Here is a 24027-nt window from a genome sequence, read left to right on the forward strand (position 1 = left end):
AAGGAGATTTCTGGTGTTTTCAAGGAAGACTGGTCAAGAATGTTCCCCTGACCTCACCATCTCAAAAATCATTTCGAATGTACAAAGTTCCTTAGTTTACAGAAGAGAGAGATTTTCAGCATCAAATAGTTTTATTGTTCAGTGATTGGCAATTTAACACATAACTCAAATATTTAATATTCAGGCTGGAGCAATCTCTGTCATAATTAGTCGAACAGCCAAACCTTGCCAGCCCATTTCATGTTCCATTCCAGCCACTTCAGAGCAGAGGAATATTCTAAACTAAAAACTTCTTCTTTTGCAATGTTGACTGTTGTGTGCTTTATCTGAAGCTTTGGTTCGGACATTCGAGCAGCAACCAGTAATCTGTCTACAGCTGCTTCATAATCTCCATTTGTCAACGGATTCTTCTCATCTTCATTCCTTTGAAAATCCAAAAAACAAATTAGAATAAATCGCCTACTTGCTGAATGATAAAGCAAAGTTACAGCTTTAAAGGAAAGGACTTAAACCTTCTCAGTACAATCTGCAGAGATTGTTTGGAGACGCTGGGGCTCTGAATGTTGCTAGCATTCATAACAAGGAACATTTCAGTTGCCAATAACATTTCCACTTCTGACAGGAAGCACGGAATCGGGAGCAGTTTACGGTACAGGTTTTCCTCAACTGGTGGATAGCACCCACTGGACAAAGCTTCTGCAAAAAGAAATCAGAATTATTTTCATTTCTTTCTATCTCATACCCCGGGACCAATCGTTATCTCTCAACTCTCATATTACACGACAATTATTGCATTGTGCGAGGTTGCTGTATGCACAATTGGCTACCATGTATCAAAAGTACATAAAAAGTTAAGACATTAAGCAAGACTTTATTTTCTTAAATGCATATAACTTGCATTCAGTTGAATTAATGTCCCTGCCAGAATGGATTTGCACAGGAGTACAACGAATAGAAGCACAAATAGCGCCTAGCCCAGTATTCAACAAGGTACCAACTGTGCTTTTGCCTAAACTCCAATTGACTGCACCATGCTCTCATCCTTCAATTCCCTTAATGTCGGAGTATGCGACTGAGCATCCACAGATTTCTGGGACGATCTCAGATTCGCAAACCATGCCTCTCATTTCAATCCAAAATGGCCAATCACTTGGAGGTTATAAACCATAGTTTCAGAATCTTCAGACAAGGGAAACAAACTTCATTGTAACGGTTTTCTTAAATTAATCTCAGGATAGCAGTGTCCTGTAAGCTGGTTTATACCTATGCTAACAATGATTACTTGGGCGAAGTACCAAGTTAGAAATAATGTTTAAGGTGCTGACTGGCAATCTATTCAGCTCCTCCATTACTAACTAGCATGAATGGTTCAGTGCCAACATGTTCATCTGATAAAGGATTGCCAGTTCAAGCTGCAGTCCAGAACTTGAGTAGTCAGCACCAACATCTGCAGGAATGCTATAGAACATAGAACAATACAGCACAGAACAGGCCCTTTGGCCCACGATGTTGTGCCGAACATTTGTCCTAGCTTAAGCACCTATCCATGTACCTATCCAATTGCCGCTTAACGGTCACCAATGATTCTGACTCTGCCACTCCCACAGGCAGCGCATTCCATGCCCCCACCACTCTCTGGGTAAAGAACCTACCCCTGACATCCCCCCATACCTTCCACCCTTCACCTTAAATTTATGTACCCGGGGAAAAAGTCTCTGTCTATCTATTCCCCTGATCATCTTATAAACCTCTATCAAGACACCCCTCATCCTTCACTGTTCCAATGAGAAAAGGCCTAGCACTCTCAACCTATCCTTGTACGACCTATTCTCCATTCCAGGCAACATCCTGGTAAATCTCCTCTGCACCCTCTCCAAAGCTTCCACATCTTTCCTAAAGTGAGGCGACCAGAACTGCACACAGTACTCCAAATGTGGCCTTACCAAGGTCCTATACGGCTGCAACATCACCTCACGACTCAAGTTCAATCCCTCTGCTAATGAACACTATAATGGTGAAGGACTTTCGGTTAAAACAGACATTCATTTGGATATTCAAACTAAAGGACAAGAATTAGCCGGTGCTCGAGCAAACAATTATACTCAAACAGCATCAGCAATAACCCAAAGAATAACTGGTCATTGAATAATTTGCAGTGTGCAAAATCATACTCTGCCAAAACAACCATAACTAAATTACAAAAGCAATTTATTGGCTCCAAAGTATTAAGACTGCATGATCAGGAAGTGGTAATGTAGCTGTCTGAAATAATAAATTGCAGTGAAATGCTTGCAATAAATCTAATAGGTGCTGAGGAAAGAAAAATGGGAAGAAAGTGAAATAAATTCGCAGGATGTGGGTATCTCTGGCATTTATTTTCAGTGTGGCGGCTGGTATTGCTCTTGGACCCAGTTACGTAGCATATTTGACTTAAAACAGTTGTTAACTCAGCTTGACTTCAAAGAGTCAACATTTGTAAGAGACCAATCTGGGTCAGGGAGGCCAGATTCTGTCCCTGTTAATGAAGCGATTGGCCTTTTTAATGATTATCTAAGAACTTCATGATCACTTTTACAATGATCAGCTTTTTATTTCAAGAACCTTGAAAGGGGAAAAAACCTAAAATGGAAGAGAATGATATATTACCAAATACCTCATCAGACCCTTAGGACATAAAGTAATTCACTAAAGACGGAAATCAGGAGGGCAAAAAGAGGACATGAGATAGCTTTGGCAAATAGAGTTAAGGAGAATCCAAGGGTTTTTACAAATACATTAAGAACAAAAGGGTAACTAGGGAGAGAATAGGGCCCCTCAAAGATTAGCAAGGTGCCCTTTGTGTGGAGCCACAGGAGATGGGGGAGATACGAAACAAGTATTTTGCATCAGTATTTACTGTGGAAAAGGACATGGACAATATAGAATGTGGGGAAATAGATGGTGACATTTTGAAAAATGTCCATATTACAGAGGAGGAAGTGCTGGATGTCATGAAATGCATAAAAGAGGATAAATCCCCAGGACCTGATCAGGTGTACCCTAGAATTCTGTGGGAAGTGAGGGAATTGATTGCTAGGCCCCTTGTGGAGATATTTTTATCATCAATAGTCACAGGTGAGATGCTGGCAGACTGGAAGTTGGCTAACATGGTGCCACTATTTAAGAAAGGTGGTAAGGACAAGCCAAGGAACTACAGACCGGGTGAGCCTGACGTCGATGATGGGCAAGTTGTTGGAGGGAATCCTGAGGACAGGATGTACATGTATTTGGAAAGGCAAGGACTAATTAGGGATAGTCAACATGGCTTTGTGCATGGGAAATCATGTCTCACAAACTTGACGCAATTTTTTGAAGACGTAACAGAGGATTGATGAGGGCAGAACGGTGGACGTGATCTATATGGACTTCAATAAGGCATTTGACAAGGTTCCATCTCATGAATACGGGGAGAAGTAGCCATTTGGATACAGAACTGGCTCAAATGTAGAAGACAGAGGGTGGTGGTGGAGGGTTGCCTTTCAGACTGGAGGCCTGTGACCAGTGGAGTGCCACAAGAATTGATGCTGGATCCACTAATTTTCATTATTTATAAAAATGATTTGGATGTGAGCATACGATGTAGAGCTGGTAAGTTTGCAGATGACACCAAAATTGTCAGTGTAGTGGACAGCGAAGGAGGTTACCTCAGATTACAATGGGATCTTGATCAGATGGTCCAATGGGCTGAAGAGTGGCAGATGGAGTTTAATTTCGATAGATGCAAGGTGCTGCATTTTGGGAAAGCAACTCTTAGTCCAAGGGAGTGTTGCTGAAAAAGAGACACCTTGGAGTGCAGGGTCATAGCTCCTTGAAAGTAGAGTTGCCGGTAGACAGGATAGTGAAGGCGGCATTTGGTATGCTTGCCTTTATTGGTCAGAGTATTGAGTACAGGAGTTGGGAGGTCAGGTTGCAGCTGTACAGGACATTGGTTAGGCCACTTTTGAAATATTGTGTGCAATTCTGATCTCCTTCCTATCAGAAAGATGTTGTGAAGGGTTCAGAAAAGATTTACAAGGATGATTTGAGCTATCGGGAGAGGTTGAATAGGCTGGGGCTGTTTTCCCAGGTGCGTCAGAGGCTGAGGGGTGACCTTATAGAGGTTTATAAAATCATGGAGGGGCATGGACAAGATAAATAGACAAAGTCTTTTCCCTGGGGTGGGGGTGTCCAGAACTAGAGGGCATAGGTTCAGGGTGAGAGGGGAAAGATATAAAAGAGACCTAAGGGGCAACTTTTTCATGCAGAGGGGGTATTACGTGTATGAAGTGAGCTGCCAGAGGAAGTGGCGCAGGCCAGTACAATTGTAACATTTAAAAGGCATCTGGATGGGTATATGAATAGGAAGGATTTGGAGGGATATGGGCTGGGTGCCAGCAGGTGGGACTAAATTTGGGTTGGGACATCTGGTCGGCACGGACGAGTTGGACCGAACAGTCTGTTTCCGTGCTGTATATCTCTATGGCTCTATGATTTCTAGTGAACCAGTTCTAAAATACAGCCATTTAGGAAACATGATAGCAAATAGCAAGTAAGACATACAAATGTAACTGCTTTGAGTTGTGCTGGTTGGAAGATGGACAATATTCAGGTCCTCAAGAGAACAGTGTGTATGCTACCTGTGTAGTGTAGTGGGATTGCTAACAGCAACTAGAACCAGACAGGCAGATGGTACCTCATTTTAACACACCTCTACCCCATGATGCAATAAAAACTGATAGGCAGAAAAATACCATCAGATCCACGTCAAACCTTCCCCAAAACCATGCTGGCCAGTGCATGAGGACAAAAGCTCTCTGGTCTTTCCCTATTCCCCAACCATGAAATATCCTAGAAGAGGCCTAAAAGAGATCTTATTGGGTTACACATTCTCGAGGTTCGCTGGCCTGGTGCTGTCATTTATCACCTTTGTGCACTTCCTTGTTGCCCAGCTACACAGGCCAGAAGGGACATGTAGTGCTGGCAGTCTTTGCACTGAGTGGGATGGGTGAGACGGAAGTGTTGAGCAGCAGAAGAGAATTACACCATCCTGACACGGAACTACATTATCATCCTTTCACTATCATGTTAAAGACAGGAATCCTTTATTAACCAACTATGGGTATACCTACAGCAGGGCCCAGATCAGGGAATCCACCAAGTTCCAATCACTGGAGTAAGGTGGCTGTGCTCAGGCCAGAAGCAGCATCAGAGCCTGTGGTTTCCCTTCCTGCCCCTGACCTACACCCCACAGACTGACTCACCATCACCTTCTCAGGGGCAACTGGGGATGAGTTTTAAATGCCCTGTCAATGACATACATACCCAATAAATAAATAGAAGAAAATACAAATAAATGACCTGACAGGAAATGACAAAACAGCAAGGCAAGTAAATATTTGGTAACAGACAGAAATTAACGGTGCTGGCCAATTAATGGATTTTCCGCTATTTTCTAGGACAAAATGGAATTTTAGACAAATGAACAAGAATACAATCTTGACACAGACTTACTCTTATACTGTTTTCTTGCTTTTGGCCACAAACAAGATCTTCCTAAAGCTGTAATTAAGTTTCTTACAGCCAAAGTGTTTACAGGAATGTTTGCTGATCTCATAAACTCCAGTGTGTCAGTTGATACCCCAAGACAATTATTCTGGATGCACTCTTGCAGCAGATTGTTGAAAATATTGACATACAGTGAGATATCCATGATACCTGCATTACATAAATAAAAACTTTAACTTGTTTGTCAAAAGAAATTGTAAATTTTTTCAAAAGGAAATTTCTCTTCAAGATTTTCCTCAAATCTTACCAAGCTTTTGGTTATTTTTCTGAATAACTCCTTATTGAGCTTTGTATTAGACTTTGTTTAGCAACAAGTGAAGTGGTTTCTTTAAGACAGTATAAAACAAATATAAATTGTTTTGCAATGTCTCCCTCCTCCTCCAAGATCCTAGGAATTACAAAGAACTAGGACAGATACTTGTGATGAAATTTAACTGGCACAGTATTGTGGTTGACTTTTAATTGCACTCAAATGACTTAGCAAGCTACCCAATTGCAAGGATAATTAGGAATGGGCAACAAATACTGGCCTCAACAGCAATGCCGCATCCCATGAAAGAAGGAGAAAATTCCTGAAGATTTGGTATATGCTTGGTTTTAGTTGATTGCAGATGTGGATCCAATGATCTCAATCTCTCAATGTTCAGCTTCTCCATCCAGATTTTTTCCACTTGCTTCCTCACACTGGGCTACATTTCAGTCATGATTCCACCCTCGAGTATTTAGTTATTTTTAATCAGTTGGCTTAATGATATTCTAGGCAGGCTTCACATTTCACACATCACAGCTCATCTTCATCTCATCTGCACCCAGTATTCACAAATCATGCTGGGAGTCTGGTTTATTTATTTGTTGTTGGCAAGTTTAGGAATTATTACCCACCCTGACTGCCTTTGAGGTGGTGGTGCTGGTTTGGCCATTTTCCTGAACCAATTCTGTGTTGGATTTGCCACCAAGGTCACTAATAAAATGTAACATCTGCAATCAAGCCAAAGAGACCATGACCTTCCCTAACTCACCACAGCTCTCCCTTTTCCTGGGGGTGTGTAAACTATCCAGACTGTAGTGTCTATTAGGTAAAACCAGGTAGAAACCACTCTAAGGTTTATGGGCTGACCAGTATGTTGTTTTCAATACATTTTTTGAATACCTATTTAGTTACTGTAAAATTATTACAAATTGGGGACAAAAAAGATGTTTGACCAGACAGGGAAGTCTGAAGTAAGCGTTCATGTAATGAAATCTCCAGAAAAGATTGACAAGGATGTTGCCAGGGTTGGAGGATTTGAGCTATAGGGAGAGGATGAACAGGCTGGGGCTGTTTTCCCTGGACCATCAGAGGCTGAGGGGTGACCTTATAGAGGTTTACAAAATTATGAAGGGCATGGATAGGATAAACAGTCAAAAGTCTTTTCCCTGGAGTCAGGGAGTCCAGAACTAGAGGGTGTAGGTTTAGGGTGAGAGGGGAAAAGATATAAAAGAGACCTAAGGGGCAACTTTTTCAGAGGGTGGTACGGGTACAGAATGAGCTGCCAAAGGAAGTGGTAGAGGCTAATACAATTGCAACATTTAAGAGGCATTTGGATGGGTATATGAATAGGAAGGGTTTGGAGGGATATGGGCCGGGTGCTGGCAGGTGGGACTCGATTGGGTTGGGATATCTGGTTGGCATGGACGGGTTGGACTGAAGGGTCTTTTTCCATCTCTATGACTCTAAATGTAACCATGTAATTTAAATATGTTCAATGCTCAATGAAAAATAGAATTTGAAATATTGAATTCGGATGAATACAAAATTCAGAAACAAACTAATGGTTGACACAACATTCTTGTAAAATAAGTGTACTGTCCTCCAAATTCACAAGATCTGTGCAATACTAGATTGTTTCAATGCACTTACCATTTATTTTCTGGAATCCAGGCAAGTTCTGCAAAATTTCCAGTGTTTCACAATACATGTTATTCTTAAGAGTTGCATCAGCAAGGCTAAACAAAAAGTTGTGTCGATTGAGAACATCCAAATCATCACAGGGCCAAGCTGGAGTACAGATTATCCAACCAGATTCTGTGTATTAAAAATATATACATTGAGAATAAGAAGAGATTTTATCTGGATAATTTCAGCAGCAAAGCGGTGATTGCTGATTTCATTTTGCAAGACCTAACCATCTAGATCAATGTGAGTCCTCTAAGTGACCAGCCAGTTGGTCCAGAATATAAGTCATTAACAATGCCATTGATACGGTTACAGCAAAGAAGGGCCAGAACTCTCATCTCCACATTCCCCTTGCATACCACATGACAGACACCACAAATGCAGGTTCTCACATAAGCAAAGAACAATAATGTTGTTTGTAAGAAATTTATGTTACTCTTATTGTGTTTAATATAAATGTAAGTAACAGTTTGTCTTAACAAAATTACTGTGCTGACTTGACAACACATTGGAATGTTTCAAATAAGTATGTGTTTCCTTGAAATACTTTTTAATCCAAAAGTCAAATGAAAATTTACACATTAATATAAAAAATGCATGTACATTTACTGGGATTAGAGGAAAAAAAAATATTTGAAGTTTCCTTAAAGTTCCCATTAATTCTGAGGAATTTGTTTGCAGTGATGAGTGAATTCAGGTAGGTTAGGAATGATAGATGATCCATGTGGTCTCTTGCCATGACTAATTAGTTGTTAACAAAAAGTTTCATAACCACTGGTTCCTTTTAGTAAATGTTGTGCACCTGAAACACATCCACTGGGGCAATGTAACACCCACAATACAAAACACTACAAATAAGATTAACTGTCCTTCAAAATTTTAGCTATACAAGCAATTTAAAAATCACTAACTGCTGACCAGAGGTGATGTCAGTAAGCAATTCTTCAAAAGGGTAGTGGAACTCTTTCTCCCCCACTGAGAATGCTGTCAAAGGCTGGAGGGCCATTAGACAATTTAAAAGCCAGGTTTGTTTGATTTTTGATGGGTAAAGGTATTGAAGGGTTAAGGCATCTAGTATGTCAGCGAATGGTTTGGTGGAATAGAGTCAAGGGGCTGAGTGACCTCCTCCTACCCCAAATCAGCATGAAACTTAAAAGGAAAAGTTCAATAAATTTGAGTTTGATTTTGACAACTCTAGCAAAGACACAATGATTCAGATAGATTATATTATCGTAAATTCCCACATTTAGCAAAGCAAGCAAATACTAAGCATTTTCCTTGACTATTACGAAGAATAGAAAGATTAAAATTCAGTGAAAGACGAAAGAAATGTTCCTCTGATAACTGAAACAAAACTAAAAAGTTACCCAACTGTTCTAGTACAAAGTTTCTTAGAAGCTCTCCATAGTCACGAGATTACAGCAATCCCCAGGATTTTTGCAGATAAACAGAAAATTTAATTTCTTTGTTCACCTCACCATAAAATGTTTCAGAAAGTAACAGTCACAAGCAAAAGACTCTGATTTTGATAATGATAAGGAAAGCCTAACTTAAGCATTAGGTGATTTGTAGTCACCCAGCTAAGGATGATTCTCATCATTTGGAATACGAGGACATACCTCTTAATAGGCGAAGTGCTTTATTCACACATCCTGTTCTGAGAAAGGCATCTCCAGCAATATTAATGATCTGGCATCTTGATACAGTATACTCACTAACAAGACCCTTCAATATCGTAAAATTCACTGGAATTTCCTGTAATGTGTCCAGAACTTTCCTTGCCTGAGACAAGACATAACAAATGCAATTGCATTATCAGTCAACACACTTACTTTCAACCTGAATCTCTTCTAAATCTAACAAAACAATAATACTGCAGTTGTTCTAAGTCAGAGATAAAAAACAGAAAATGTTGAAAGTAGTCAGCAGCATCTGTGGAGAGAGAAACAGAGTTAATGTTTCAGGTCAATGACCTTCTGTCAGACCTGAACAGCTTCTAGGCAACAGTAGAGTCAAAGAAAAGGCCACAGGGCAGTAGATAAACATAAGGGAAGGGTTAAGACCTGTAGAGTTGTTAGAAGTGATGCTAGACCAATCCCCCAACTCAAGGTAATATCAATAAAATACCACTTCACTCTTTGAGAAAGAAAGTTCTCCCATGACACTGTGCCAGAGTCTAGGATCAAAGGGCTTAGTTTCAGAATAATGGGGGGATAATTTAAGACAAGATGAGGAGGATTTTATATGCTCAGATGGTTGAGCTGCTGAAATTCAATGTCACAGAGAACTGTGAAGACAGAGTCCCTTTATATACCTAAAACTGAGATAGATTCTTGATCTAAGGTTGTAGAGGTTTGGAAGATAAGGACACACACATTAATTTACAAGACAGACAAAAACAATTTGGGTAGAAAAAAATACAGAGAACACAGATTCGGTAAATCAAAGTCCAAGCGACAAAGGTGGAGAGTTATTTTTCAGTATTTTTGTATCATTATTGCGAGGATCAAATGTCAATCTTTTATTTAAAGTTGATCCAGTGAATGCCTTGCATTAGAATTCTTTTTGTGTTTCTGGAATCTTTTTGCCCTTTTTACTCTTGGAGATGGATGGCAAGAGATCTGGTTTACAGACTTACATTATCTCCAAATGCACTGTTTACCAAGATCTGTAACAAACTGCAGTTGAACTAATCTGAAGGCCATCATTAAGCAGCTTTTCCTCAACTCAAATGCTCCTGGTGTCACTTATCTCATTGGATCCATCATTACTTCGAAAAATAACAATCCTGTGTAGCTAAAATATACACCACACAATTTGACTTGATTTTCAAGTTGCAAAACCTCTCTCTGGATTTTCAGCTGTCATTGTCCAACTTCTATCCTTCATTTATAATCCAAAAAGAAAAAAAAAAGTGGTCCCTGTTACGACACAGGGTAAACCCTTCTGCTAATTTAAACCAGACACACAGAAAAGCGCACCTCGCACCATAATCTGTTAAAATTCAAGTGGCACAGAACGATCCCAAATATCACTATTTAAAGAAAAAATTAATTTTATCCTTTAAGTCCAAAAACAAAACATAAAACAACAACTATTTACAACTCCTTTCTCTTAACCTATCTTTACCTCCCACTCTATAATATCGTTCCAATACATTCCCTCTTAAGTTTACGGCAAATCAATTTTCAAAACCAGTTGTCATTTAGGGTGTAGCTTTGCTCACTGAGCTGTGGGTTTGATATCCAGACATTTCATTACCTGGCTAGATAACATCATCAGTGGTGACCTCCAAGTGAAGCAAAGCTATTGTCTCCTGCTTTCTGTTTATATGTTTGTCCTGGATGGGGTTCCCGGGGTTTGTGGTGATGTCATTTCCTGTTCGTTTTCTGAGGGGTTGATAGACGGTATCTAGATCTATGTGTTTGTTTATGGCGTTGTGGTTGGAGTGCCAGGCCTCTAGGAATTCTCTGGCATGTCTTTGCTTAGCCTGTCCCAGGATAGATGTGTTGTCCCAGTCGAATTGGTGTATATTTTTTTCATCCGTGTGTAGGACTACGAGGGAGAGGGGGTCATGTCTTTTTGTAGCTAGCTGGTGTTCGTGTATCCTGGTGGCTAACTTTCTTCCTGTTTATCCTACATAGTGTTTGTGACAGTCCTTGCATGGAATTTTGTAGACGACATTGGCTTTGTCCATGGGTTGTACTGAGTCTTTTAAGTTTGTTAGTTTTTGTTTGGCAGTGTTGGTGCGTTTGTGTGCTACTAGGATTCCGAGGGGTCTTAGTAGTCTGGCTGTCATTTCTGAAACCTCTGATGTATGGTAAGGTGGTTAGGGTTTCTGGCTGTGTTTGGTCTGCTTGTCGTGGTTTGTTCTTGAGGAATCTGCGGACTTTATTTTTTGAGTATCCGTTCTTCTTGAATACGTTGTATAAGTGGTTCTCCGCTGTTTTCCGAAGTTAGTCTGTGCTGCAGTGTGTGGTGGCTCATTGGAATAGTGTTCTGTTACAGCTTCGTTTGTGTGTGTTGGGATGGTTGCTGGTGTAGTTAAGTATTTGGTCAGAGTTTGTCGGTTTTCTGTATACGCAGGTTTGTAGTTCTCCGTTGTCCTTTCTATCTACTGTGACGTCCAGGAACGTGAGTTTGTTGTCGATTTCTTCCTCCTTGGTGAACTTTATGCCTGTGAGGGTGTTGTCGATGATGTTAAATGTCTCTTCTATCTGGTTTAGTTTTGTGATGACAAAGGTGTCACCTACGTAGCGGACCCAGATTTTTGATTTGATGGTTGGTAGGGCCGTTTGTTCTAGTCTTTGCATTACCGCTTCTGCTATGAATCCTGATAGCGGAGAACCCATGGGTGTGCCGTTGGTTTGTTTGTAGATTATGTTGTTGAAGGTGAAGTGGGTGGTGAGGCACAATGTTTTCGTTGGTAATGTGATTAATGGTGGTTAGTGTGTATGTGATGGTCTCTTCTAAAAGAGTGGTAAGTGTTTCCTTTGCCAGGTCGATGTTGATGGAGGTGAACAGTGCTGTTGCGTCGAATGACAGCCAGACTACTAAGACCCCTCGGAATCCTAGTAGCGCACAAACCCACCAACACTCTCAAACAAAAACTAACAAACTTAAAAGACCCAGTACAGCCCATGGACAAAACCAACATCATCTACAAAATTCCATGCAAGGACTACATAGGAAGAAAGTTAGCCACCAGGATACACGAACATCAGCTAGCTACAAAAAGACATGACCCTCTCTCCCTCGTAGTCCTACACATGGATGAAAAAAAAACACCAATTCGACTGGGACAACACATCTATCCTGGGACAGGCTAAGCAAAGACAAGCCAGAGAATTCCTAGAGGCCTGGCACTCCAACCACAACACCATAAACAAACAGATCTAGATACCATCTATCAACCCCTCAGAAAATGAATAGGAAATGACATCACCACAAACCCCAGGAACCCCATCCAGGGCAAACATGTAAATAGAAAGCAGGAGACAACAGCTTCGCTTCACTTGGAGGTTACCACTGATGATATTACCTAGCCAGGTAATGAAACGTCTGGATATCAAACCTACAGCTCAGCGAGCAAACCTACACCCTAAACCTCAACCTGAGCTACAAACCTTCACAAACCTTACAAAAACCAGTTGTCATCTTTGGATATCAACCTTCCTCTGTAAATTCCTCTAGGTTGTCTTCAGTCTCCTACAACATAATTTTCTTACACACAGCTATTCTGCTGGTGCTCCCCAACTGTTCCAAATATCCGATTTTATGTACCCTAAAACATCAGACTGGCTCATTGTTTTGATGTCATCCAAAATAGTAAAATTCAAACTCAACTGGATTTTGGTATCTGTGGCATAATTTAAACTGATTGGCCGAATTTGAATTTGTTGTGTACCATGGCAACGTAGCTCCAGCTATTTGTTTCACAACCAAATGTTACATTTTAAAAATTTTCTTTCAGCACACTCTGCCAGCCAGAAGTTTCAACTCCCTTAAAGGTACAGTACCCGTCTACAAATTCATAACAGTCCCTTACAAAAGGATGAGTATTTAATTCTTCTGCATGTTCTTTCACTGACCCATGAAATGATGCACACTGATACTTCGTTTAGGTTCTGCCAGAGCCACTCAGTTCCTTGACTTCAATAATGCTTTGGTTCAAACATGGACAAAAGATCCGAACCCCAGAGGTGAGGCGAGATTAACTGGTCTTGACATCCAAAGCAGTATTTGACAAAGCATGGCATCAAGGAGCTCTAACAAAACTGGAGTCAATGGGAATCATGAGGAAAACACTGGATTCTCCCAATTATTGAAACTGAATCAAATCATCCCAACATTGATGACTCCAATTTTTGTCTTTGTTCGACTATTATGGACTTCACCATCAACTCTAAACCGAGGTTGAGATTTTCTTTGTCCATTGCCAAGATACTTCCCTTCCTCAAGCCAAAATGTTTATATTTCCTTAATCTCATTCACTTCTGCAACGTTGAATACTGCTCATAAATGGGATGATATCTCAACTGTTTAAACAGCCAGAAAAAGCCCCCTTTTTAAGATGGCGGAAGTCTTGCTCATCTTCAGCTTTTCACTTATTATAACCATTATCCTTTTACATTATCCTCTTCAGCCACGTTCTCAAACTCAACGCCCCTCCCCCAAGTCCCTCCTCCCTACCTTCTACCTTAGCCTGCTGGACACACTTTCCTCATTCCTAAAGGGCTCATGCCCAAAACATCGATTCTCCTGCTCCTCGGATGCTGCCTGACCTGCTGTGCTTTTCCAGCAAAACATTTTCAGCTCTGATCTCCAGCATCTGCAGTCCTCACTTTCTCCTCGAAGATTATCCTTTTACAACCATGCTCAACCCATCATCTTCTCTCACATCTCCCCAATCATGCCCACGTCTTTTTCTTCTGACAGTCTTTCAAAAACAATGGTCAGCATCATCTAACCATAGCTTTTAACTCTCCTTTCAAATATGATGATATGATGATACCTGCATCATGTGTCACAGTACTTGACTGACTTCTCAAGTTACCACTCGTAAATTAAGTTAAGAAAAATAGTGACTGGTAACATTCCAGCGGTATTGTGGATTACACAAGAGACAAACATCTTCACTGAAATAACATTATAAAAAGTCTCTAGGTGTCAGCCAGTTCCCCAATAAAAAGAGTGAAGACATAAGGGCAGTGTGCAAGGGTGACAAAAACTAAATTTTTTAATATCCTTTGGTGATGAACAATAATAGAAAGAGGACAAAGCAAGGATGAAGGAGCAAATAAACTGAATTTGCTATTTTTCATTGAGATAGATGCACCTTGAACATACCTTTCTCCACTGCTCACTTTTATAGTAGGCAACCATCACAGAGGTTCCAATTCTGATGAGCAATTGCTTGATCATACCATTCATGTGCGGCTTTTGGCAAACTAAAAACCGAAACACCAACAAACTTGCATTATACTCTGTATTCTAATGCTTCACTTCACCTTCACTGTGCCAATGCGTGGGTGATAAATATTGTCTGGCAAGTGCCTACTTTACAAGAAAATAATAGTGCCAGCTAAATTAAAGGCTTTTATTAAAGTTAACAGGCAGCAAGTAAGCAAATCCTACCTCTATACCATCAACCTGTTTTGTACTTTCTTCTGTTGCTTCTAATGGAAATAATCTCAATATAAGGGGCAGGTCATTGCAGGACAGGAGGAGGAATTTGTTTGCTCAAAGTGGTGAATCGTTAGGATTCGCTGCCCCAGAGAATTGCAAAGTCCTAATCATTAAGCAGGTTAAAAACCGAAACCAATGGGTTTCTACAGATATTAAGGAATATGGAGAGTGTTATGACACAGGGATAGCAAGCCAAACGAAAATCAGCCCATCAATGGATTCACAGTGAACTTAAAACATGAAATAACCCTCAATGACGCATGATCAGTTAGGGAATCAGTTACAGCAAGGAGGGATGATATCTCATATACAATTTAGGAACAAAAAAGGGGCAGTTACACAGTTAGGTGTTTATTATAGACTCCTAAACAAAGTCAGCAAGTAACTGAAGAAATAGTTATGTGGTCAATTCAATAAGGTGTGAGAAAATAACAAATTGGATAACTAAGGGATTTCAATTACCCTCAACATTAATTGGGATAATCATTGTATAAAGGGTTCAAAGAGGGCAGAATTCTTGAAATGCACACAGGATAGCTCTTCATGTCAATCTTTAGATTGTCCCATAAGGGACAGTGCAGTTTTGGGACTTAATTCTGGAAATGAAACCAGATATCTGTTCAAACTGGCAGTGGGTGTGCATTTTAGTGACAGCAATCAGAACACCATATGTTTTAAAACTGAAGTTGCCGGAAAACCTCAGGTCTAGCAATGTCTGTAGGAAGAAAGCAGAGTTAACGCTGCGAGTCTGGTGACTCTTCATTTCTTCAGCAGAACTGATGAACCATCAGTGGACTTGAAACGTTAACTCAGTTTTCTACTCTCAGATGGTGCCAGACCTGCTGAGTTTTTCGGTTTTTGTTTCAAATCTCCAGCATCTGCTGTCTGTTTTAATATATTACCACACATTTTAAGTTTGTTACGGAAAAAGAAATGGTCTACACAAAAAGAGTGTTTTGGATTGGGTAAAGCAGATTTTATTAAAATAAACAAAGTTGTTTGAGGGTAAATCTACAAGAGAACAGCAAGAGTTTTCAAAAGGTACAGAGGAAAGTACAGGGTCAACATGTTCCCTTTAGATTTAAATATAGGAGGCACAAGCCATCAGAAACCTGGATGTCTAGGAATTTTCAGGACTGTGTTAAAAAAAAGAGGCAGAAAGAGAGCAAGACAACTAAGGCACTACAGGAGCGGGGTGTGGGAGGAGTCAAGAAAGTAATTAAGAGAGCAAAAGGGGGGACATGAGAAAATGCTGTCAAGGAAGATTACAGAGATTCCCAAGATGTTCTACAAGTATATCAAGGCGAGAGAGAATAACCAGGGAAAGAGCAGGGTCTATTACAGATTCAGGGGGCAATCTGCACATGAAGTTGGAAGACATCAGTAGTGTGTTAAATGGTACTTCACATCTCTTTACTCAGGAGGAAGAGGACGCAAGTACAGAATTCAAGATGACAAATTGAGAAGTTTCTGAGCAGATTGATAATGAGGTGGTACTGGAGACTCCCTTAGTTGAAGGGTCAATAACAAGGGGACATAATTTTTTTTAAAGTAAAAAAAAACAGGAGGTTTAGAGAGAAGTTCAGGAAAAACATTTACACCCACAGGGTGGTGTGGTTCTGGAATGCAATAACAGCAGAATTGGGCAGGAAATCTCAACCTTTAAAAAGATACTTAGATGAACACCAAGTGTCATAATATTCAAGACTGTGGGCCTAGTAGGAAAGTGGGACTAGTGTAGGTAGTAGTATGGTTATGATGGTGAAAGTGAAGACTGCAAATGCTGGAGATTAGAGTCTAGAGTCAAGATTATAGTGGTGCTGGAAATGCACAGGTCAGGCAGCATCCGAGGAGCAGGAAAATCGAAGTTTCGGGCAGAAGCCCTTCATCAGGAATGGCTTTGATGGTACAGATTAGTTGGTCAAAGGGTCTTCTGTTCTGTATTATTCTATGAATTGTTCCTAACCCAACTTCATAAGTAACAGATGTTGGACATCAAGTTTGTAATAAACAAAAAATTAACAGTATAAACCAGCAGAAGAGAAGAAGAAGGCACTCTAATTAATTTCTATGATCTAAACCCAACATTCTTTGATTGTAAACTCCCCACTCTCATACCAACAGACAGACAGTTTAGAGATAAAAATAAAAGAACTGTAATTTGCCAGATCAATAAGTATTTCAAATGAGGAATACCAGGATTTCATTCCTTGGACAATGGGTGTATTACAGGCACATTGGACGGTATCTTGCTTGAATTCTGAACTCCCTGGTTAATGCAAACAGATTCTGCAGACCACTGGAGAATTGTGTTTATATCTTATAGCCTAGGATTCTTTTCTCAGAACTTTCAACGAATCAATAACTGCAGAACAACTGGAGGGAGTAAAATCAAAATACAGTTTCCCAGTGTGGTAGTTACTAAAGCCTTTACTTCCTGACCAGTCAGAGCCAGTTCATTTTTTCCCTTTTTCAAAGTTCTCTGTGATTGACTAGCCGCACCTATCCTCCCTTGATTGATCGATCAATACCCAAACAACTGCCAGTCCCCAAGTATAACATCTTGCTGCCAAATCATCCACAATATCCTTACAACAACATTTAAACTGCATCATCATTTCAGGCCAGTTTCTAACAGTGAACATCAGTCTTTTGTTTTCTTTTTATAAGTGCATTATTGTTCAAAGTTCAATTCTCAACTGCAACTCCATTCCAAACCAAAAATAAAGGAAAATAAACAAAAAAAAGGTCTCAACAAGAGAGTGCAGTAAACTGGTACTGAGATGATCAGCCATGGTATAGTGTGTCGGGGCAGGCTAGATGGGTTGAATGGTCTATTCCTGTTCTTATGTTCTCCCATCCTAGCATCGTTTCATATTTCATTTGCACCAAGCCACTGCCATTCCAGAAGACCTGTTTGTCCATTCCATCCACAATACATTTCCTCACTGGTGTTGACCACTCAAATACAGTACTTTATAACATTTCCCTTCTCAATTTAACACCCTTCCTGACTCTGCTGAGTTCATTCCCCCCCCTGAAATTCCCTAGTACAGGGCACTACACTTGAAGTATTGTTTATAAGATCACATCTGGACTCCTGCATACAATTCTGGTTGCCTTGCTGTAGGAAGGGTGTTATCAAACTGGACATAGATTAGATTCTCTACTGTATGGAAGCAGGCCCTTTGGTCCAACAAGTCCACACCGCTCCTCCAAAGAGTAACCCACCCAGACCCATTCCTCTACCCTATACTCACACCTGACTAATTCACTTAACTATGGGCAACTTAGCGTGGTCAATTCACCTGACATGCACATCTTTGGATTGTGGGAGGAAACCAGAACACCTGGAGGAAACCCACGCAGACATGGGGAGAATGTACAAACTCCACACAGACAGTTGCCTGAGGCAGGAATCGAACCCAGATCCCTGATTCTGTGAGGCAGAAGTGCTAACCACTAAGCCACTGTGCCACCGATAGACTGCAAAAAAAAACAACTTTTTTTTAAAGAGACTGGAGGGTCTGAGTTATAAGGAGATGCTGGATAAGCTGGGACATTTCTTTTCCCCCCCATGGAGCATTGGAGGCGGAGGGTGACCTTGTAGAGATTTACAAAATCATGAGGGGCATAGGTAATTGCCAATGCTCTTTTCCCCCCAGAGAAAAAGACATTGATTTAAGGTGGGGGGGGGGGGGGGGAAAGAGAAGGTTTACAAGGGACCCGAGGGGCAACTTTTTCCACAAAAGGTGCTGCATATATGGACTGACTTGCCAGAGTAAGTAAAACTATGAGTGGGACAGCGTGTAATTGAGAACACCAGCCTGTTAGACTGGGAGTACAAGTGTTACAACTGTTAGAGCTCCATGGTGGCTTGAGACTCCAAACTTTCAGCTAACAATTTCACTTAGGAAATTTTGATTTATGTAATGGTATGAGTAATGCCAGTTGGCACAAATAGGCAGAAGAACCGTATCACTATAAGGGTGAGTTGCTGCTTTCAACAACATTGAGCATGGGAATCAAGCAGTGAATGATGCAACTGATCCCAAATCCCTTGGAGGTTATTAGCAGTCATCCATTAGCTTTTAAGCTTTGGCTTTGACAATCTAAATGAATGTGGCTGTGAACATATTAGGAAATGCACAACTAAAGACAGTCAATATTGAAAAGCACTGGTTATAAACAAAAGTGATATTGCTTTGGTTACAACAAAGAAATCTAGCTGTCATGCATTTTTTAAGAACTTAAGCCAGTCACTAAGATATTTTCATGAAAATGTTAAACAAATGAGCCACACCTGCTTTTGCAAATTCGCAGAAAGGGACTGCAGCTCCATTATCCTTATTTTTTATCAGAGTAATTGCAATGCATGTAGCAATTCTGTGAAGGTCACTTTTACCGTCATCATTCCAATATAGGCTCTGAAAGAAAGTTCCCATTTTGCTCCATTCTCCTTTTTCTTTGTATTGCTGAAAAGCAAAGAAAAAAGTTCAAAAACCAGAATGAGGAGACACTGAGACACAAACGTACATACTGCAGACCAGGAAGACCTGTGCCAAGTCAGATGGTTTTAAGCTGGGGTAATAATGTCATTTTGATTCACATAAAGATTTGCATCATGAAGCACCTTTCATGCTATAAGGAAGTCCCCAAACTTTACAAAATTTACCGGAAGTGTAGTTAATACTACAGAAAGGCAAGTAATTTGAGCAAAGCAATATCCTACAAATATCAATGTGGTAATAACTAATTTTTTTTTAAGAAAAATAATGCTGGTCAAAGTATAAATTTGAACCAGGTCACTGGAAGAGAACTGCTCTTCTTCAGATGCAATTTTCTATACTCAAAAGGAGGGTAGAAAGAGATTTGGTTTAACATCGCAAGTTGAAAGATGGCACTCTCTCAATACTGCTTTGGAGTGACAATATAGGTTATGTGGTTAATTGCCTAGGACAGTGTTCCATTTCACAGGCTTTGTGATTTGACACATTAGAGTTAGCCAGTGAGCTACGACTCACACCAAGGAAGAGGTTAGAGCTGACTATCCTGTTTTCACTCTCTAGGTGAACACTGAAGTGCTATACATACTTGGATTGTAGAGGGAGAACCACAGTACTGATTAAACTGAAATGGTGCAAAACCACCAAGATTCATCAATAGACACAAATGAATCGATTGAAAATATACAATTTCTTAGCTTTACAGTAACCTTTCCAGAATGGATTTCTGCTACCAAATCAAAGATTTCCAATGTTGAGGAGCTGGAAAATTTAGATACTGTTCATTCAAATTTTCATAAGAGAGACTGAGGGCCTGTGACCAGTGGAGTGCCACAAGGATCGGTACTGGGTCCACTACTTTTCATCATTTATATAAATTATTTGGATGCGAGCACAAGAGGTATAGTTATTAAGTTTGCAGATGACACCAAAATTGTCAGTGTAGTGGACAGCGAAGGAGGTTACCTCAGAGAATAACAGGATCTCGATCAGATGGGCCAAAGTGGCAGATGGAGTTTAATTTAGATAAATGTGAGATGCTGCATTTTGGGAAAACAACGTTAACAGGACTTATACACTTAATGGTAAGGTCCGAGGGAGTGTTGCTGAACAAAGAGACCTTGGAGTGCAGGTTCATAGCTCCTTGAAAGTGGAGTCGCAGGTAGATAGGATAGTGAAGGTGGCGTTTGGTATGCTTTCCTTTATTGGTCACAGTATTGAGTACAGGAGTTGGGAGGTCATGTTGCGGCTACAGGACATTTGTTAGGCCACAGTTGGAATATTGCGCGCAATCCTGGTCTCCTTTCTATTGGAAAGATGTTGTGAAACCTGAAAGGGTTCAGAAAAGACTTACAAAGATGCTACCAGAGTTGGAGGATTTGAGCTATCAGGAGAGATTGAATAGGTTAGGACTGCTTTCCCTGGAGCATCGGAGGCTGAGGGGTGACCTTATAGAGGTTTATAAAATCATGAGGGGCAGGGAGAGGATAAATAGACAAAGGTTTTTCCCTGGGGTGGAGGTGTTTAGAACCAGAGGACATAGGTTTAGGGTGAGAGGAGGAGAAAGATATAAAAGAGACCTAAGGGGCAACTTTTTCACGCAGAGGGTGGTACGGGTATGGAATGAGCTGCCAGAGGAAGTGGTGGAGGCTGGTACAATTGCAACATTTAAAAGGCATCTGGATAGTATATGAATAGGAAGGGTTTGGAGGGATATGGGCCAAGTGCTGGCAGGTGGGACTAGATTGTGTTAGGATATCTGGTCGGCATGGACAAAAATGGACTGAAGGATCTGTTTCCGTGCTGTACATCTCTATGACTCTATCCATTAGTAAGTCTGGGCCTCTTCACTTAGGGAAAAATGTCAAGAGGATACAGAAGGTAGGAAAGAGATTTTACTGAAATAACAGGGATAAGAAGGTGGAAATAAACGCTGACAGATTAATTTGTATGGTCTTCTTTAGCACCATATTGTGGAAAAAGCTGGAAAGAACATGGTACAGTAGCACTTAAGGCAGTGGGGCTTAACAGCCTTATCCATTCAAGTACCTGAAGCAGACATTAGTGTTTATGATTTATTAATTATATTGCTACAACACAGGTAAAAGAGTGGTCTCCTAGCACAGTGGTGGTTTCTACTACTGGGCCAGTTCAAATCCCACCACCTTCCATGGAGAATCATAATATGTTTGAACATTGATCCTTCCGGTTTAATTCAGTACTTAGCACACTGGTAGGACACTGGGTTAGTAGGCAGGTAGCAGACATACATAACGCGACATTCTGGAATAATCCAACTAAGAAGAAAATTATTTCGGTCTACTTTTATACTCCTCCATTTAGCTTAGATTCATTTATTACTTTATATTGTTAAAGAATATCCACTAATTGTCAAGAATGCTGTTCAAAACCATTACGATGTTTAACAGAAAAGATACAATTAAACAAAAGCTAAGTACTACAGATGTTGGAGATCTGAAATAAAAACAAAGTGCTAGAGAAACTCAGCAAGTTGGGCAATATCTGTAGAAACAGAAACTGAACTAAATGTTTCAAGTCGGATATTGGACTGTTAACTTTGTCTTTCTCCACTGATCCTGCCAGAGTTTCTCCAGCACTCTATTTCAGGAAATATACATCTACAGAGGATCCCTGATTAACAAATGCTTGTAGTGATGAACACAATCACAAATAGGGTTTTAAAATTTAAAGACCCAATATACAAACATTTCCAGCACTTATGAGCAGCTGCTTTCCACTGTTAGTCTTGTAAACTAACTCCAAAAAAGGAACCCATTTGCAACCTGGGGACTACCTATACATTTCAGCAGATCTCTGTGCTGCTTACTGTGGTTTTGAAGATGTGCCTTTTACTCTCATGTAGTACACATTATATAGAAAAGTTTCACCGACTTTAGTGGAATTCTAGTGATATTTTCAGCTCAAGTTGATGTGCTCATTTTTGCATGTGATATTGTTCATTAAGTGGAGATATACAAATGAGACTCTTACCATAATGATTTATTTTTAGAATAAAAGGGTCAGGGTTGCCCCTCTAATCCTGGCACAAGACAGATTTTTTTCTTTTAAAAAATACTTGCAGATAGGACCCTGCTCTAGCCTAAAGTAACATTAAATGTGATTTGATGCTTCTTCCTGTTTGTTTCTTACATGATTTACAGAGAACCAAAACACAAATAGAATAAAGCCCTGGCCCAGATGGATTGCATTCTACACATTTTAAAATCATGTAGAGCACATATAGCAGAGGTATTACTGTATATTTAATAATTCATTAGAAAAAGATACAGGGTCATGGCACTGGGGGATAGCTAATGTAAATACAGGAGTATATTTATATTTAAAATCAGGTGAAGAACATGAGCAGTATCTACAGATTTGTCAGTTTGTCAATGGTTAGACGAATATTGGAGTCCCTATTAAATGAGGAATGGAAAAGATGAAAAGTATAATAAAGAATACCTATCATGATTTCACAAGGGAAAAACAATTCTGATCAGAATTTTTCGAAGTAGTAATAGAAAAAGTCTTTCTTGTTATCATTTCCTTCGACCAGAGGACAGACAACGGTGATGCAATAGATGTAACTTATCTGGATTTTCAAAAGACTTTCAATCAGTTGCCCATAACAGACTAATGAAGGGAGGTCAAATGTGGAGTCAGAGCACTTGGCAGGATGGATTGCGTACTGGCTTCAAGACTGAAAGCAAACATTGGTTGTAAGGGTAGTCATTCAGAGACGCAGTAGATGAAAAGTGGTATTCCACAGGGATAAGTGCTGGGATCACTGCTATTCACAATTTACAAAAGCGATTTGGATTTTGGAATAAAAATAATTTCTAAATTTGTGGAGACCCTAACTTCAGTTCAAAGTCAAGATTAACACTGCAACAAACTGCAGGAAGACTTTGTCGACTCCAATTTTATTAGTAGTTGGTGAATGAAAGTCAAATTAATACACAGTACACTTTTTTAAGACTAGAATATGGGGGTGGGGAACGAAGGGATCTCAAAGAACAAATACAATCAATCTTGCTTCATTGGTTAGCAAGATCTTATTAGAAAATGTCTGGTAACAGGCTTTAATTCTAGCACTGGATTGAAAAACAAGCTAGTCGTCATGCGCAATCTGTATCGAGCCTTGGTTACAGTTCTATTACAAACAGCACTAGAGAGGGTGCTGAAAAGATTTCCGAGTATAATGACAAAATGAAAGGGCATATCTATCAGGAAAGGAGTAAACAAACTGGGCCCCTTTTCTCTTGCAACATCAGGTTTGAAGAGTTACTCAATAGAGGTATTCAAGATTACTAAAAAGGTATTGATAGAGTTGATGCAGAGAAAATGCTTCCTCTTGGAGAAGATCAATACTCCAGGTCATCAATATAAACTAGTCATTGAGAAGCGAATTGAGAATTCAGAAGCAATTTCTTTCACTCTGAAGTGGTGAGAATGTGGAATTTGCTACCAGAGGGAATGGTTGAAGTGAATAGTACAGATACATTCAAAGGGAAACTAGACAAATGTAGGAGGGAGAAGACAATGGAAGATTACAATAACAAAATGGAGTGGAAACACTGGCATGGACAATTGGGCCAAATGGCTGGTTTATGATATATATTCTAGATGATTCAAAGATGGCCACCCAGTTATGCTTATGACTAAAAAATACTCCCAAATGGAATACTGAATGCATACATTAAACAAAGCACGAGTTACTTGTTGCAGGAACTCCAAAAGTTGTTTTCAGGATATTTAAGAAAGTTGAACTGCTTAAATTGGTAAGTAGTACAT

At 40.0% G+C, this 24027-nt stretch overlaps 1 protein-coding gene across 1 annotated transcript; it reads right to left on the minus strand.

Annotated features, from left to right (window-relative positions):
* Positions 1-205: 205 nt before the first annotated feature.
* On the minus strand, positions 206-19076 carry topaz1 (testis and ovary specific TOPAZ 1). Its single transcript, XM_060824003.1, has 7 exons — positions 19011-19076; positions 14369-14469; positions 9139-9301; positions 7484-7648; positions 5530-5733; positions 513-696; positions 206-423 (listed from the first exon to the last, which is right to left on the minus strand). The coding sequence occupies exons 2-7, from the start codon at positions 14450-14452 to the stop codon at positions 207-209; spliced, it is 1017 nt and encodes a 338-aa protein (XP_060679986.1). The 5' UTR covers positions 14453-14469; positions 19011-19076; the 3' UTR covers position 206.
* Positions 19077-24027: the final 4951 nt, after the last annotated feature.

The sequence above is a fragment of the Hemiscyllium ocellatum genome, chromosome 4 (genome assembly GCF_020745735.1).
Source record: "Hemiscyllium ocellatum isolate sHemOce1 chromosome 4, sHemOce1.pat.X.cur, whole genome shotgun sequence".
Taxonomy (NCBI): Eukaryota; Metazoa; Chordata; class Chondrichthyes; order Orectolobiformes; family Hemiscylliidae; genus Hemiscyllium; species Hemiscyllium ocellatum.